Source organism: Polypterus senegalus, chromosome 16 (genome assembly GCF_016835505.1).
Source record: "Polypterus senegalus isolate Bchr_013 chromosome 16, ASM1683550v1, whole genome shotgun sequence".
Classification (NCBI taxonomy): Eukaryota; Metazoa; Chordata; class Cladistia; order Polypteriformes; family Polypteridae; genus Polypterus; species Polypterus senegalus.
The window spans coordinates 22,582,933-22,599,332 of record NC_053169.1 but is presented as its reverse complement, the minus strand read 5'-3'; the positions used below and the strand labels follow the sequence as shown (position 1 = coordinate 22,599,332).

The 16,400-nt window shown below is 38.7% G+C and overlaps 1 protein-coding gene across 3 annotated transcripts in view; it reads left to right on the top strand.

Annotated features, from left to right (window-relative positions):
• The window catches only part of LOC120516759 (ribosome-binding protein 1-like), a 92,612-nt gene that overhangs the window by 16,593 nt on the left and 59,619 nt on the right, over positions 1–16,400 (top strand). For all 3 annotated transcript variants that reach the window (XM_039738673.1, XM_039738672.1, XM_039738675.1), the window contains exon 2: positions 2,679–3,380. In XM_039738673.1, coding sequence (XP_039594607.1) covers positions 2,699–3,380 — 682 coding nt within the window. In that variant the 5' untranslated portion in view covers positions 2,679–2,698. The remainder of the gene's footprint in view (positions 1–2,678; positions 3,381–16,400) is intronic.

The following is a 16,400-nucleotide window of genomic DNA, read 5'->3' as shown; positions in this document are numbered from 1 at the left end:
TTGTCGAAAGTATAAGAGTTGAAGTCTGGCCATTTTGAGTTTCCAAGGACATTTTTGGTTAGATCTTATCTATTGATTAATTTTTCGTGTAGTCCTGTGTGTGTGTGTGTGTGTGTGGCACACACAGTTCAATGGTATAAAATCTTCTCCTGTCTTGCTTTAACACTGAACAACTCTCCTGTTTTACATGTTGTAACTGAAAATACCATAGTTTGAACCAATCAATTTTTTGGACACACATCTGCTCTTAAACTTTGTCTAAGCTTTTCATGGCTTTCTTGCCAAGTGTGATTCTACATTTTAATTTGCTGCAAGTTGCTTTATTACTGATAGTTATAACAACCTGCTTGGATCAACCAACTACAACTTCAATTTCTTCTCCGTGAAGGATAAAATAGATACCTCAGTAGCTTTGTCATGTTCACATTCAACTGCAGGCCCATTCTGAGGCTATACCCCTTGATCGTTCAAGTGAAATGTTTCAAGTCCTCCTAATTTTCAGCCAATATTCTCATTAGCATAGCAAACATTGTTTCAAATCTTTTTTTAAAAGCATATGTACTGTAGGTTGTAATGGTAAATTGAAAGAATGCAGCCTTGTTGTACACCCTCATTTACTAATGTTAAATCAATCTGCTTTTTCTTGTTCTGTTACCTGATTGATGTACTGTGGAGGTTAAGCTTTGAACTGTTCTCATACATAAATGTTCCCATTCTTGTTAACATGGTACAGGGTTTTTAATACATTACTGTGGTGTTATGGGTCCACAGCTCGTGGAGAAAAGGCCATCGATTTTAAATAAATAATCACCGCACCCGAGGCGGCTTCGAGGGGGCGTTGTTGCGAGCGCGGGCAGTCGTCGATGTGGGCGTTTCTCACCGTGTGCACAGGTGAGGAACTGCCCACATTCGTGATTGCTCCCGTGGCTAATGCTGCAGCTGTGATGGCCCCTCACGTTTTTAAAAGAAGCGCAAGTCGGTTGGGGAGGAAGAGGGAGAATCGATTGGAGAGAAAGGAAAGGAGAGGACGGAGGTTACAGGGAGCGTGGAAGCAAGCGGTGCAGGAGAGAGACGGACACGCGGAGCGTGTGGTGAGCGCGCGATCGAGCGCTCGTGGGCAGCTGCGAGGAAGCTGGGTGTTAGGCCGACACCCAGGTGTTTGTGTAGATGTCGCTCCCGCTGAGTGATCTGGTAGCGGGAGTGACAAGCTGAAAGCGACGGGCCGCAGAGAGGCCATGGAAAAGGCAGCGGAAGTCGGGAGACTTGGTGATGGAATCCCCAACGTGGGCGACCTGGCCGTTGAGGGTAATCAAGTCTCGGGGACTGGGATGAGTGCCAGACCGAAGCCAGGGATCGGGAGGTCTCGAGCGTGTGATGTAGGAGGGCAGCTGCAGAGAGCGTCTTGCCTGCTGCTAAGCCCGTACGGGATAAGCAGGTGAGACGCATACAGAAAATAGGCACCGGATTGTGTTAGTGTTTTAAGATTGATTCCATAAGAAGATTTAACCTCCGATTTTAAGGATTGTTTTTTTCTATTGAGTTTTAACCCCCACGTGTTCTTTTAATGGATTATTTATTTATTTATTTATTGAAGAACTTGAAGATCTGCACTATTTATGGAACACTGTTTTTGATTTGATGGACAATTATAAATAAAAGCACTGTTGCACTTTTTGTATACCTTCCCCTTGCTGGAATCATTTGCCTCCATTGACTAGCTCACTCGGTTACATTATCGACGGTGTTGGGTTCGAGTGCTTCCAATAGCAATGGGAGTGTGGAGCCAGAACCCACATCGTCACAATTACACAGTGACCTTGACCTATAGTCCGTAATAAAATACACTTAATGTTTCTTTTGGTAGTTCCTGGTTATTTAAGAATCTTGTATTAGCAATGCTGTCTCTTGTTCCTAATCCTCTTTCAGACCCTGCTTGCATTTTAGGCAGTTCTCATTCTGCATACTGTTGGATCTAGGGAATGAAGTGCCATAAATGCAAGCAAGGTTTAGATGTAATATCCAGAATATTGGGAGGTTAATTTGTCACATGCATCTGTCACTAATGTATGCTTCATCAACAACAACATTTATTTATATAGCACATTTTCATACAAACAGTAGCTCAAAGTGCTTTACATAATAAAGAATAGAAAAATAAGACGCAATAAGAAAACAAAATAAGTCAACATTAATTAACATAGAATAAGAGTAAGGTCTAATGGCCAGTGGGGACAGAGAAAACAAAAAAAAAACTCCAGACGGCTGGAGAAAAAAATTAAAATCTGTAGGGATTCCAGACCATTAGACTGCGCAGTCCCCTCAGTTAGAGCCTTTTCAGTAAAAAAAAAAGGTCCTTTTCAACAATATGTACTTTTTTTTATATAGCATCATGTATGGGAATATTCATTAAAGTATATATTAATACTTATAAAGCTGACAAGCAGTACCCTAAAATTTTTAGAGAGGAGAGGTAAATTGACAATTATTTGGTACAATTGAACATAGTTTGTGGCTGAAATGTAATCCTACTGACACTGCTGTCCTCAAATGCATTGAGTAAAACTCTTGGCCGAAGGGACTTGTTAGAACTGGCTTGATAAGTTGTAGTGGTCTTGTTTTATTGGAATGTCGGGCTGCTGCTCCCTATTCATTTAATGTTTTCCCCTTCTGTCTTTCAGATTTGGTTGAAGTGGTAATCATGGACATCTACGACCCCCAGACATTAGGTTTCATGGTTTTTGGTGGCTTTATGGTCATTTCTGCAATTGGAATTTTCTTGGTTTCCACCTTCTCCATGAAGGAAACTTCTTATGAAGAAGCATTAGCAAAGCAGCGAAGGGAGCAGGAGAAAGCACAGCTGCCTAAATCTGAGAAGAAGAAGAAAGAGAAGTCACTGGATAAGAAGGGAAAATCTAAAAAGAAAGATGACAAGCCAAATGGTAAACTCCCCAGTTCAGAGGCTGCACCAGATGTTTCTGAGACGGTGAGCGAATCTGAACCAGAAAATGCTGTGCCAGAGCCAGTTGTTCCCGAGCCTCCAGTTGTAGTAGTTCGTGCACCGGTTCAAGAGCAACCAGCCCCTTCTCCCAAGGATAAGAAAAAGAAGGAAAAGAAAGTAGCCAAAGTGGAGCCTGCCCCCAGCCCAGCCTCTGCCCCGGTCCAAGCCCAAGTGTCCAAGAATGCCCCAGTACTTGAAGCTGTTGCCAAAGAAGTTCCTGTCATGGCTGTGCCACCAGTAGGAGCTAAGCAAAGTGTGCTGCTGTCTACTTCACCACCCACAAAAAAGGCTGATGTCGTTACCAGTCATGAAGATGTAAAGCAAGAAAAGCAAGAAATTGTTGCCAAAAAGAAGGCTGGCCCTAAGAAGAAGTCTGAAACCGGTATGTAGATATGGAAAAGTATTTTTAAAATAGTTTTGGTTTTTATACTAATTTAACTGAATTGTGCAGAAATTGGAACACATGTACATGAAATATACACTCTATAGGTGGCCATCTTGCTATATAGCTCTTCCTAAGCTATTTTTGCTTAGGCACATATAGCAAATGCAATATTTTTCCTGCAGTAATTATAATTCATTGCACAATTTGAAGGATGCATGCAGCACTACTTTGTTCTACAGCTTAGTGTACCTCCAGAATTTAACATCTGGTTGCTAGCTGTCTGAATTTCAAGCTAGTTTACATATTTCACAAGAGTGTTTAATGAGTAGTTAGGTGTTGGCTGCAAATTTATACAAGGTGTTGTATACACAAATTTATACTGGCATACAGTTTACAAATTCAGATGAACCTATTATATAAATCAGGATGTGTATAATTCTACTGAGGACTGTTTGTCTTCCTCACAAGGCGGGAGCCAGCCATAGTTGCACACACCACCCCTGCTCATATTGGGGCTTTATCGATCTCTCCGTATACTTCTGGTGCTTCAGCAGCATAGGTAGTTTCTGCTTGAGATGTTTACTATGGGGCTTTACCCTTCCCATACTGGCTGTTTTTCTGTGTATAATATGTCGGACGCATATTTGTATTGATTACTGTATCTTTATGTATAAAATCTCAATTTTCTTCACTACAATTATCAGTCCTCATAGTGACCTGCATCTTGCAGACAATTTGTGAACATGTGACTGGCTGATGCTTCAAATTAGGAAGTGACTGCTGATTTTTACCAGAAGGAAGTGAATCACATTTCAATTGAATGAGCTGTTACTCTGCTTTGGTGGTTTGCTCGGATAACCACCAAGTTTTATAGCACAGATGATTAAAGATGTGTTCAGTCTTTAATTATATAAAAATGTGTGTGTACCTTTAGCATGTCAAGGCTTTGATTTTAATCATTAAGTATTGGCTTGTGACATTTAGCCAGGAATGTTGCACTCTGCCACATTATTTATTATAAATAAATTGCAGCCCAGTCTGGATTAAGGTCTTATTTTAAAAATAAATAAAAAAATATATGCAAGTCCAAATTATTATTTATTACAAATTAGTAGTGTGCACAAAGCACGCTCCTCTCCACAATTCTCATAAATAATGAACAAATCAATTCTCCAATAATCAAATCACAATCCTCCACTCCCAGACACTTAGCCACCCTGCCTCCCAACTCAGCTCAATTGTCTGGGATCTCCAACAGTCCTTTATAGTCCTCGACCCGGAAGTGCTTCTGAGCCCTTAGTCCATGTGATTATCCAGCACTTCTGGGTCAGGTAAAAACTTCTCTTTTTTTCTTCAGCCCGGAAGTACATCATTTCTTCCGTTCCGTGACTTGAAAATACTTCCGGGCTATATGGGAAATATAAATCCCTGGGCCTCCCTGCAGCGACTCCTGCTGCCCCCTTGGTATCCAGCAGGGCTGTACATTATAATTCCACTGTCCATAATTCCCTGCTGGCATTATTTGCTGGCTATATTTTATTTTATATATATTTATATATTTAAGTGTTAACCCAAGTGTTGCATTCCCAACTTTCTCTTCCCGAGGAGCTCAATACTTTCTATGCCTATTGGGTCCTGATATCCCAGTGCCAGAGGAAAATTTAAAATGCACTCTCCAGGACTATAGACCAGTAGTAAGAGACTCGTACAGGGACACCTTACACTGAATGTTCCTGATAGCATGGATCACTTCCACATACCTTTTACAATCGATCCACAGTGGATGCCACATTGTTTGCACTTCAAAACCTCCTGGCTCATCTGGATAATATCTGCTATGCTATAGCACGGTTTATAGACTACTAATTGTGTAAGCCCGTGCTATAAAAAGCCATGGTAAAAAAAAAAATTGAAATGTAGAGGTGTCAGGTAATTGAAAAGGTACTACTCTGGGCATCTCTCTCCTAGGAGGACTCGTTTTGCCTACATGCTCGCATTACTTGTTCCTTGGCTGCGGAAGGAAAAGAAAATGTTTTGCTGATGTTGGTGGCTAAGCTAACTTGTCTGTCTTTTTGAGGTTTCGTTTTGCTGACGTGTTGGCCCCGCTTATGTTATTAGCGGCTAAGCAAGTTCTGTTTCCTTACCCAGACTCCACCTCTCACTTCTGGGCCAGACACACACACACACACACACTTCCATGCGTAAAATTGTACCATCAACGCTGATAATCAAGCTCCTTGTCTTGGAACACAATGTATTATGTGTTGTATAGTGTCTTGCACATCTATCCATTTATTTTTTCTATCGATCATTTTATAATGACCCAAAAATGAGACTAGGTGTTTAAATGTTTTATACTATATGCTGTTACTCAAGATGACTTGTAAATTACAATTGTATAAAACCTAGCACAGTTTCATCCATAGTTCTAAAGCTGGAGCCCTAACATTTCAGGCAAATTGCTTTGAGTCATACAAGGTGATTTAAGAGTTAACCAAGAACTTTAGAAATTAACACCATATTACCCATTCCAGTCAGGATAGTACATAACTATCTATATGCTTAAGGTCACACTGCCTGACACAAGTGTGTCTTTTAAGCTACATAAGTGTTTGCTGTTTATAATCTGGCACTAAATCCATTCATTTGTTTAGTTAGTATTTTGTAATGATGAAATGGAAGATGGTGGCATAAGTCAATCCTCTTTGCAGCTTGACTAGAAGATCTAGTTCTTTCAGTATGCTTTAAGGTACTACTTAGCTTTACAAGCCTGATGGCTCTGCAGTTTTCAATGTATTGCAGACTGTTCAATGAGAAGTTTTGATTTTAACTTCTATTTTTTTAAAGGTATAAAATGGCGATGTTGCATTCAAATCTACTTTTTTTTTTTTGGCCTTACCCCATGTACCACTCTTTGACCTAAAGAGCAGAGAAGCCTGCCTGTGTGGTGTGTTGCCATGTGTTCTACTTGGTCTGTTGTGCATAGTGTACTTTTGAAAATTTCTGCACATATTAAAAAAATTGACTGTTGATTGGTCAGCCATTATTCGTTTATCACTTCTCTGTATGCCACCAAGCTATAGATCATAGAAACTGGCTGTCAGTCTCTCCTTTTTATAAGAAATTATTGTCCAATGAATATAAATTTAATCTAAAAGATTTACATCTCAATTACAGTATTTGTTCAAATGACTGCTAGAGTGGGCAACATTTTATTTTATTACAGACTTCCCCTCTGAAGTACTTTGACTTGTACTTTGAAAGCCACAAGTACTTCATGCCAATTGGATTTGCAGATATTGCAACTATATGGCAAAGATGTTCAACTGAAAACTTCAATGTCTCCAGTTCTAAAAGTTCTCATTTCGCTGTGTGACCCTGAGTCAGTAACTTAACCCGCCAACATTCACATCTTTATAAATTATGAAAATAATTGTTCTCGTTTTAAGGCACATTGTAATGGAATTATGGGATAAAATGCTGCATATAATTGGACTGCTTTAGTGAGATTAATACTGAGAATTACAGACAATGCACCAGAAAGTTTTGAAATATGTAGATTTAAAATTTAGTCATTATGACCAATGTGCAGCCCTACTGACATTTTTGTTTTTGACTTTGACTAAACAAGCAAATTAAATTGTATCTATAAATTGTTAACTTAAGGTACTCCTGTAGATGTGGGTTAACAAAAAATATTGGGAGGTCATTAGGCTCAAAGGACTTATGAAGGAAGTAGCTGACTTGTGAACCTATTCATCTTTCAAATTTTAATTTGACAAGTTTTGTTTACGAAAGCTGTGCCACATACATTTGAGTATGCACATGGCTTAAAACCAGGTAGCCTTTTTTTATATATGAATAGTGTAAATATGAAATGATTACCATGATTTTAAGAACTATACAATCTTCCATTTGCCACACTGCTTACATTAGCAAGGAGGTTTCCCAGTTACTAACCAAAGAATAACATGTGGCTCTTTTTACATGGATTAGAGCATTGCAGGTGCAAACAAATCTTTTCCCGTGTAAGTGTTCATTTTGTTTGTGTTTTACATGTGTTTACTACTTCTTGAAATTGTACTTCCAGTGCACTTCCCTTCTTATGGCTTATGTATTGTGCGTTTAGCAGTAAAGTTACAGGAAGTTTCATATCCTAGATTGTGAGTAAGTGAGGGTTCTGTGGTGAGTTTGTACAAGTTTCAAAATCTAGTTTTCAAGCAATATTCTTTTTCTGGAAATTGTACTAGGTGAAAAATGTTTAGTTCAACAACTTAATTAGGTGTGACGTACATCGTCAAGAGAACAAGTAAACTAACAGCCCATTTGTTAAGGTGTCTTGGTGTCCATAGAGCTTTATTAATACTTGATCCTCTGTGTTCTGCCTCTGGAACATTTCTGCTATGGCTACCTATTGCCCATTACCGCCAGCCTGGTTCTGAAACCAACCAGAATTGGAGTTGAATAGCAAAAGGCCTTCTTATATCAAAAAATTTAGGGAGGCGTTTGGTAACGTTAAATGATTTAGGCCGTGTTAAGGTGTGCAAGGATAGAAACGATATTTGTCCTTTTCTTTTAAGAGAGAGTTTTTCTTTGCACTTCATTTTGTAAATTCCTGTGCTGGGCTGCACTGCATTGTCTGATTCTCTGTTCAAGAATGCAAGCCAACTGTTGTGGATTCTGTTCTGCTAATTTTTCTTATTGTTGTGAAAGGAGCGCTGAATAGTAATAGGGAGATTACCACTTTTTTTTTTTTTTTTTTTGCCCACCCTCTCATGCATGGAGTTGATGTAACTTCTATAGAGGGCAGTCTTTAAGAGTATTCTGCACCCCCCCTACATTTTTTTTTTTGTGAATAACTGGGTGAAGTACAGTTGATGGCACACCCACTTCCCCATGATTAGTCTTTACAATCGTTACTCCCTCCCAATGACCAGAAAACCGGAAGCATTACTGTGGATTCTTATTTTAGGGCTAATTATTTTTTTCCCTTTTGTCCCAGGGCTGAATTTTTTTTTCCAAAACTGTTTTCTAAAAAGCACACAATGCAATGGTTTCACATGTAAATCCGCATAAAATACTTATTTATAACAAATGTCCTTCTGTTTTATGTTGCACGATCATCTCCAGTATGTACATTCACATAATTTTGTCTCATCACTCATAAGCTGAAAGGAACTTTTGCTGGGGGGGAAGACCGCTTGAAGTTGAGTAGCTGGTAATCCCATAGTGTCCACTAGCACACCGTGTTATTTGAAGTCCATTTGCTAGCTTGCCTCCCGCAGATCTTTGTCTGTGGTTTCCTCCTAGGGTGAACGTCACAATATGTGGACCAGCTACATGAGCATGTTCAGCACTACGATTTTGCTGGGGACTGATCAGCTGATGCAGATATCTGCCTTTTTGTTTTGAATTTCCGGATCAAAAATCAGAATTCGATAAGGGTCTGTCTGTATAGTTCTTCTAGGCAAACCCTGCTATAGATGTTTAAGATGCACTATCAGCTGATACAGGTACCTGACTTTAGTTTTTGATCTCCAGATCAAATTCAAGGCCCCTTTTTTTTATTTTTATTTATTCTATAACCATCTGATTCCTCAATAATACACAAGTATGCATGGAGTATTTTGCTTTATGCCTTTGCTTCACTCTTTCACCTGATGTTGATGCCATTCTAGACACTGTTTACTCTGAGCTACTTAACACTCTTTGCTGGGAGGACTGTTAGACTTGTTGACTTGATGTGGAATCCCCGTGTGTATGTAACTGAGTTTTATCGATGTTCACGGCTTTTCCCACCCCTCTGCCCCCTGGATGTTGACTTTAGTTGATATCTGCCCTCAATCCTTTGTGTTGACAGAAGTTATCCACCCTTAAACAGTTCAATTCTAAAACTAATGTAAAGTCCCACTCCATTTTTATTCTTAAAATATATAAAGTGAATTCTGTGCATGAACCACCTGACTTTTGTATAATCATTGGCCCACCCCACACGTTTGAAACTAATTGTACTTGAAAGATGCCTCACTAGACACTGACCAGGTTCATTTTGCAATGATGTCTCTTGTCCGGAAAATGTAAGCATTCAGTAGCTAAAACCAGTGTCCCTTTACTTAACTTCTAGTCTTGACAACTGTGGCTTCTGATCTTCTGTGTATGTCAGTTTGCATGACTAGAAATCGCTGGGTATGGCAAAATATGTGAGTGCATGACACATGCTGGCCAAAGTATCACAAGTTCACTCCTTATACTGATATTGTGATGCCTGACCGAGCTAGTGGCAGGTTTACAGATATGGCAAGTTCAGTCCCATTCCGTCTTTTTATATGCTGTCATGGTATGTAAAACACGAGACGTCAGACAGACTAGTGTCTCTTCTGTTTTGTGAGGACCAAAACACACATGTTCCTTATTCCTCATCACTGAATTATATGCATTGCACTTCCATTTTGAGTGCTTATGGGTTGATAGCTCTCCTGCACACAGACCCTGCCCCTACAAGTTAAGACTAAATCATATCTCATAGATTTTTGTCTGGGTGAGTTGTAGACTAGTCAGATGAAGGCACTCGGCATGTCACACTACACAAATGACCCCAAAACACTAAAATGATGTAATTGAAATCTGTGACTAGTTAGAAAAATTGTGTAATATGATGTGGCATGAATTAACTGAAAGGTGAATCAGATAGAGAGGGTGAGGGCACTGTCCTGATAGTGATCAGGGATGTCAACAGAAACACCATGGTCTACTTTAATCTTATTTTAAAGAATGTTTTTCTGTTCCATCTTTAAAATTCAGGTGCGGATAATAATGAAATAAACTTCTGCTTATGTTACTGTTTATTTCTGAATGTGTTTTACTTTTCCTCCATATTTAAGAAATATTAGGATAATACTAAGAATACTAATTAGAATAACAGAAGAATTAATTTACTTTCGAAAGCCTTTATGTGCAAGTATATTGTGATTGTTAGAACATATTGTACAGGGTGGTCCAGATCTAATTCTGCAGATCCAGATTGTCTGGATGACTTTGATTTATGCGGGGACGATTCCAGTTCGGCGTGAAGATGACGATTCATGTCGTCCGTTTGCACACATCTCGATGGTCTGGGATTTTTTGGGTGATTTTTCTATGTAATAAACTTAAGTTATAGCGTAATGAAAACTGCATAATTAGATCTGGACCACCCTATACTTGAAGTAAATGTGCATGTATATACACTACTGGTCAAAAGTTTCAGAAGACCTGCATACATTTCCACAAAAACAGTTTAATGTCTTCATGTTTGATGAAATCAAGGCATAAAACAAGTAAAGAATGGCAAATAAAAGTAAGTCAAGGAATCATTAAGTGTACGATTTTTTTTTTTTTTCAAATTTTTGATTAATCGAAGTAGCCAGCTTTTGCTGATAACAGCCAAACTGTAGTAACCCTTTTGATTCAGAACACCAGTCATTCTGTGCCAGTTACCAACTGTGCCTCCAGCAGAACCCCAGACCATCACACTTCTTCCTCCATGTGTGACAGCTGATGTTGCACACTGAGGACCCATCCTTTCACCAACTCAATGGCATACAAACTCCCTGCTTGATGAACTGAAGATTTCAAATTTTGATTCCTCCGCCCATAAGACCTTTTTTCAGTCCACAGTAGCCCACAGCTGGTATTTCAACACCCAATTATGTACTTTTAAAGAATGGCTTTCTTATTGTCACTCACCCTGTCAAATCTGCAGCACAAAGTCTCCTCTTCATAGTTTAAGCTGCGACTTGCTTTTGTCAACCACTGTTATGCTGTGGTGCTGTGAGGTGCTCATCATGCAAGCTGGTGACCCTGAGAGGCTTGCTTTCTGATTGGCTTGTGATTTTTGGGTCTACTAGATCTCTTCCTATCAGTTTCTTCCAGTTTTTATTTTTTATTTTTTTAGGGGCCATTTCTCTAAATGAACCACCTACAGTTCTAAAGGTGATAATGCTATGTCCCATTTAATTTTCCATTTCCTTGCCATTATCGCTGGAATTTACAACTTTGCAATTCTGATTTAAGACAGACAGGAGTTTTTAAGTAATTAATAGAAGTTGTGACACCTGTGCAAATTGTTTGCTTCAACTTACAAGACTTAATTTACTTTCATTAATGCAGAACATTTGTAGCTTGTAACCTATTACTTGTTCACTGAAGAAGGCCCATTTTGTAATATTCTGAAATTTTTTGCTTTTTTTATTTCTGGTTTTGCTAGCCTAAACTTTAAATTTCAATCTCTGGCAATTTACTGTTTACCATTTTAACCTTTTAGGTCATTCGTTGCATTTGAACTGATTTAAATTTGAAATAAAACTGAGGTGTTCTAAAACTTTTTAACTGGTAGTGTAAATCAGTTGATTCCAGAAATATTTAAGATTTTTATCATTCTCTTTCTGCAATGGCTTAAATGTGTTCCCTTGATAATTATCTTGTCATTACTTTTAAAACCTACACTAGAAAAAAATGCATTTCAGGTTCTATAGATTTAATTGTTTTTTTTTTTTTTTCCTTATCTCTATATATCGATTTTAGTTCTAAATCAAAATCTGATTATTTAGGTGGTTACCTACCAGGTAACGCTTGTGATTGGCTAGCCAGTCGGCAAACATCTAACACATCCTCTTAGTTGCAAGAAGCAGCTCACAGTGACGCAATATCTACCAAATACAAAGTGTAAAGTGTGTTTGGTGTGGTGGTTTTTTTTTTTTTTTCCCTCCTCTTATCGGGGCTTGTCAGGTGTGTAAGCAAACCAGCTGCCATGGCACAACGTCGGAGGCTTTGCCTCTGGCACTGATGTCCAAGGTTAGATTCCCAGTTAGGGGATACAATACTGTGTACACCTGAGGAGCCCTAATAAGGGCAAAACATGTTGTTGTGTTCTTTGTGTTGCAGATACAGTACTGTATCGTGTGTGTATGTAAATAATACACACACAAAGGCTAAATAAGTTACATTTTTTATATATTCCCGTAAGGCCAATTTTTTATTTTTTTTATTTTTTTATTCTTTTTTTTTTTTCTTCAAAAAAAAAACACTGCTCTTGCTTAAACTAAAACCACATGTCAGACTTCCTGATTTAGGTCTACTTGAAAGTATTTGTTTACTGGAAGACCTAGAAAGTTCAGCTGCCTTTGTTCACGTTCAATAAGAGGCCCACAACGGCCATATTTTGGTACCTTGGCGTTTGGATTAATAAATGTGAAAGGCCAGCAACAAAACCATAATTCCATCTAACAAGTGAGAGGAATTCATCAATTCGAGAGGTTAGCATATGTCAGCTTTGGTTGATCACAATATGTTCATTTCTAACTGCCTGGATATACTCTGTGGGGTGGCATCCTTGACTATTTGCTCCTTTGTCCTTTTTCTTTATGAACATATTAATGTGGCCACTGTGTTTTTGTATTCTATTTTAATGTGGTATATCAAAATTTGTTTGACCCTGTTGCTAGTGGAACTCCAGTTTGCCGTTAATGGTTCCTTTACATACACCCCACAAATCCAAGCAGTTGTAGTGTATTGCTCTTTGTCTATATATAGAAGCAAACACGAAAGCTAATAGGATTTTGTGTTCTATAGCCTAATGTGTAGAGAACAAATCAAGGGAGGTTATGCTTCAGCTTTATAACACAATAGCACCTCGATTGGAGTACTGTTCAGTTTGTCTCCTGTCTACAAAGAAAACATAACCGCGTTAGCCTAGTCACTTTTCTCTAAACTTTTTTTTTTTTTTTTCATAAGTTTTATGAAAGGAATTACTACCATGGATTCAGGCTGTTACCTTAAAATTAGTTTAAGAATGTGGGGACATATTTGGAAACTTAAAATTAAATACCTTGCAACCATTAAAGGTCTTCATGCAAAAGAACCATAGAGACATGGCATAAACTCCCAAGACATGTGGTGGAGAGTAGGTCTTTTAGGGACCTTCAAAACTTGAGTTGATGTTATGTAAAGATTAGATGAATAACAGGACATGTTGTGTTTTTGGGGCTGAATTGCCAGGTCTTAACCCCTAAATGTTCATATAAACACAAGCACACCTAGGTGCAGTCATACTTTTTAGCTTAGAGTACTAGTACCATTCATCCTAACAACTCAATCCTATTCACTTAATTTTTCCAAAATGTCATGTCAAGTTTTGAAGTTTCTGTAACGTGCCTGCATTTGGAATGGTAGAGTCTGTGAACATGCTGGGTGAAGGTTGAGCCTGCTTGGTGAGTTTGACCAAAGACACTGGGCAAGGTAAAACTTCTTAACAGCTGAAACCTTTTTTTTTTTTTTTTCCTTAATTTGTTGTTTTTCCCTTTTATAAGGGAGTTACTGGCACCTTATTTTGTTATAAGAGAGCAGAGATTTCCTTTCATTTTGTGAAAATGCTTTAATGACAGTAAAGTAAACATTCATCAATGTGTACGGAAAATAAATGCAAGCAGATGGCCTGTAACCATTTTATTCCCAATGGACGTCTCTATTTTCTGAAAATGTGTGTAAACTAGGACATTGTGCTGCAGACTGTTTGGCAATTATAGCATATACATTACTGTAGATTATGAACTAGTACCTAGAGAATTAATTGTTTAGAATGAATACCAGCCAAAACCTTTTATTTTAGGATTGCATACACTAGTTGGAGGTGCTAATGTAGCTCTCCATTGAGCACGTCTTTCAACTGTTAACCGATTTCTCCCTGTTCTGAAATTCATGCTCACCTTTGTGCCACCTCTGTTTTGGAGAATAACTACTTAAGGATATGATGCACAGCTTCTCATCAGGTTTAGAGAATAGCCAGACATTGACCCCAGTATTATGATGACCGTCAAAAGAAAGTATCTTCATTCTCAACAGAACAACTGATTACTTCCAGTTGAGTAATAAACCTGATTTTTGTCTGGGTAAGTTGCAGAATGATTGGACTGATTCACTGGGCACATCCCACTAGATTGGCATTCTATGGAGCCACCACCAAAAACCCCAAACTCTCTAGGGGTATGTAAATGAAGTCCGAGACTTAATAGCAGTGGAAAAGTCGTGTTATATGGCATGGCCTTTTGCCAGCATTGCACATGTTGAGTATGTGGGAGGAACACCAGATTACCTAGAGATGGACTGAGCACATGATTCGAAAAGGACATCAGATCCATAACCACAGTGCCACTTTGGTAAAAAAGGCACATATTTTGTTTTTAAGTATATCTCATTGTGGCAGAATCTAGAGGTGATCTAATTAAATTAATCTAATACTGGTGCATCTTTGTGACTGGGCTACTGTGTGTGGCTGGTTTTTATTGTAATAATTCTTTTAATTTATATAGTGCTTTTCTCGCTATTTACATAGTGAGTAGGGAGCTACTCCAACCACCACTAATGTGTAGCACCCACATGTATGATGTGATAGGGAGCTTTTTTTACACATTAGCTATTAGATGGTGAAAGAGCGAGAGAGCCAGTTACAGATAGGGTGATTTATGGGGGCCAGAATGACTAGGCCTTTGAGGAAAATTTAACCTGGACTTTGGGATACACTCTACTCTTTATGAAGAATGCCCAAGGATCTTTTATGACCACAGAGGGACAGGACCTAGGTTTTACATCTCATCTGAAAGACTGACATTTTTGCAGCACGATGTGCCCATCAGTGCACTGGGGATTTGGGATCTACATTTGGACCATGGGGTAAGCACCAGAGATGGACTCCTCAGCACCTTTTCCAGCATCAACCTCAAGCTTTTTCTGGGTTGCTTTCCCATCTAAGTACTGGCGGGGCCTGAACATGCTTGGCTTCATGTGGGTGACCTCTTCTAAAGTGTATGAAGTATGGCTGCTAAATTTGCTTAGCAGGTGAATTTGCATGTTTCTCCACTGCATTACAATTAGTGTTTGTGTATGACCTGTGATTAAATCTGTTGATTTGTCCTTTTCGGTTTAGTTCATCACATTAGTTTTATTCATCAGAGTTGGTACTTTCCTGGAGCTTCTACTGAATTCCGGCCTTTTCTTTAGAAGGGAGTTTGTATGTGTGTGCATATGACAGGTGATATACAAACTGATTAGACAATTTTTTTTTTTCCCCTCCCTAAAAAGAGAAAATGGACAAAGCAGATGTTTTTCCTTCAAGGAATTCGGCCAGCAAAATAAATTAAGTGACCCAGTGATGTATGCTGCTACTATTCTGCTTAATCAGCATTGCAGCACCTTAAATCCTGGGCAACAAATCTAAGATGGAGAGATGGAAAATGTGAGCATATGGCTGTTAGAAATGCCAAAGTAATAAATTTTACACCAGAGCACCATAGTAACCAGTTGTACTCCCTCTCCAGACTTATTTGAATAGAAACATTGGCGCATAATCACATTGGACTTTTATGTTTTCTGATGTTCTGCTTTTTCCACTGTTGTACCAGAATCTCTCTCTTTGCAGTTCACAAAAAAAAGCTGCTGTGCATTTTCACTTGGTAAATGGTAGAAGAAGACAATTTGTTATGAATGTTTCATGCTAGCTATTGAAAAATTCCCCTGTGTAGATAATGCTTGTGATTAAATTACTAATGGTTCAGAAATGAGTGTGGCAGAGTCTTTGAATGGTTCATAGGGTCAAGATTGTCACATGTGCAGAATACAGTAAAATTCTTATCTGCCAATCAACATGCAACACATCATGTCAAATGAAATGTGTTTTACATGTCGATACCATAAAGTGTCTTTCTTATGCAGCATCTTTCATAGCAAGCACAGAGGAACAGCTTGTAAACTATTTTAAGGTATTGCTTACAAAAACAATCGGTTGTTTAATTCATATTGCCCCTTTCACAGAAACATAAAATACTTCTTAAACCTAAAAGCTGCAATTTTTTTTTTAATAAGGTGGTAATAGTAAACATGGGCGACACGGTGGCGCAGTGGTAGCGCTGCTGCCTCGCAGTTAGGAGACCCGGGTTCGCTTCCCGGGTCCTCCCTGCGTGGAGTTTGCATGTTCTCCCCGTGTCT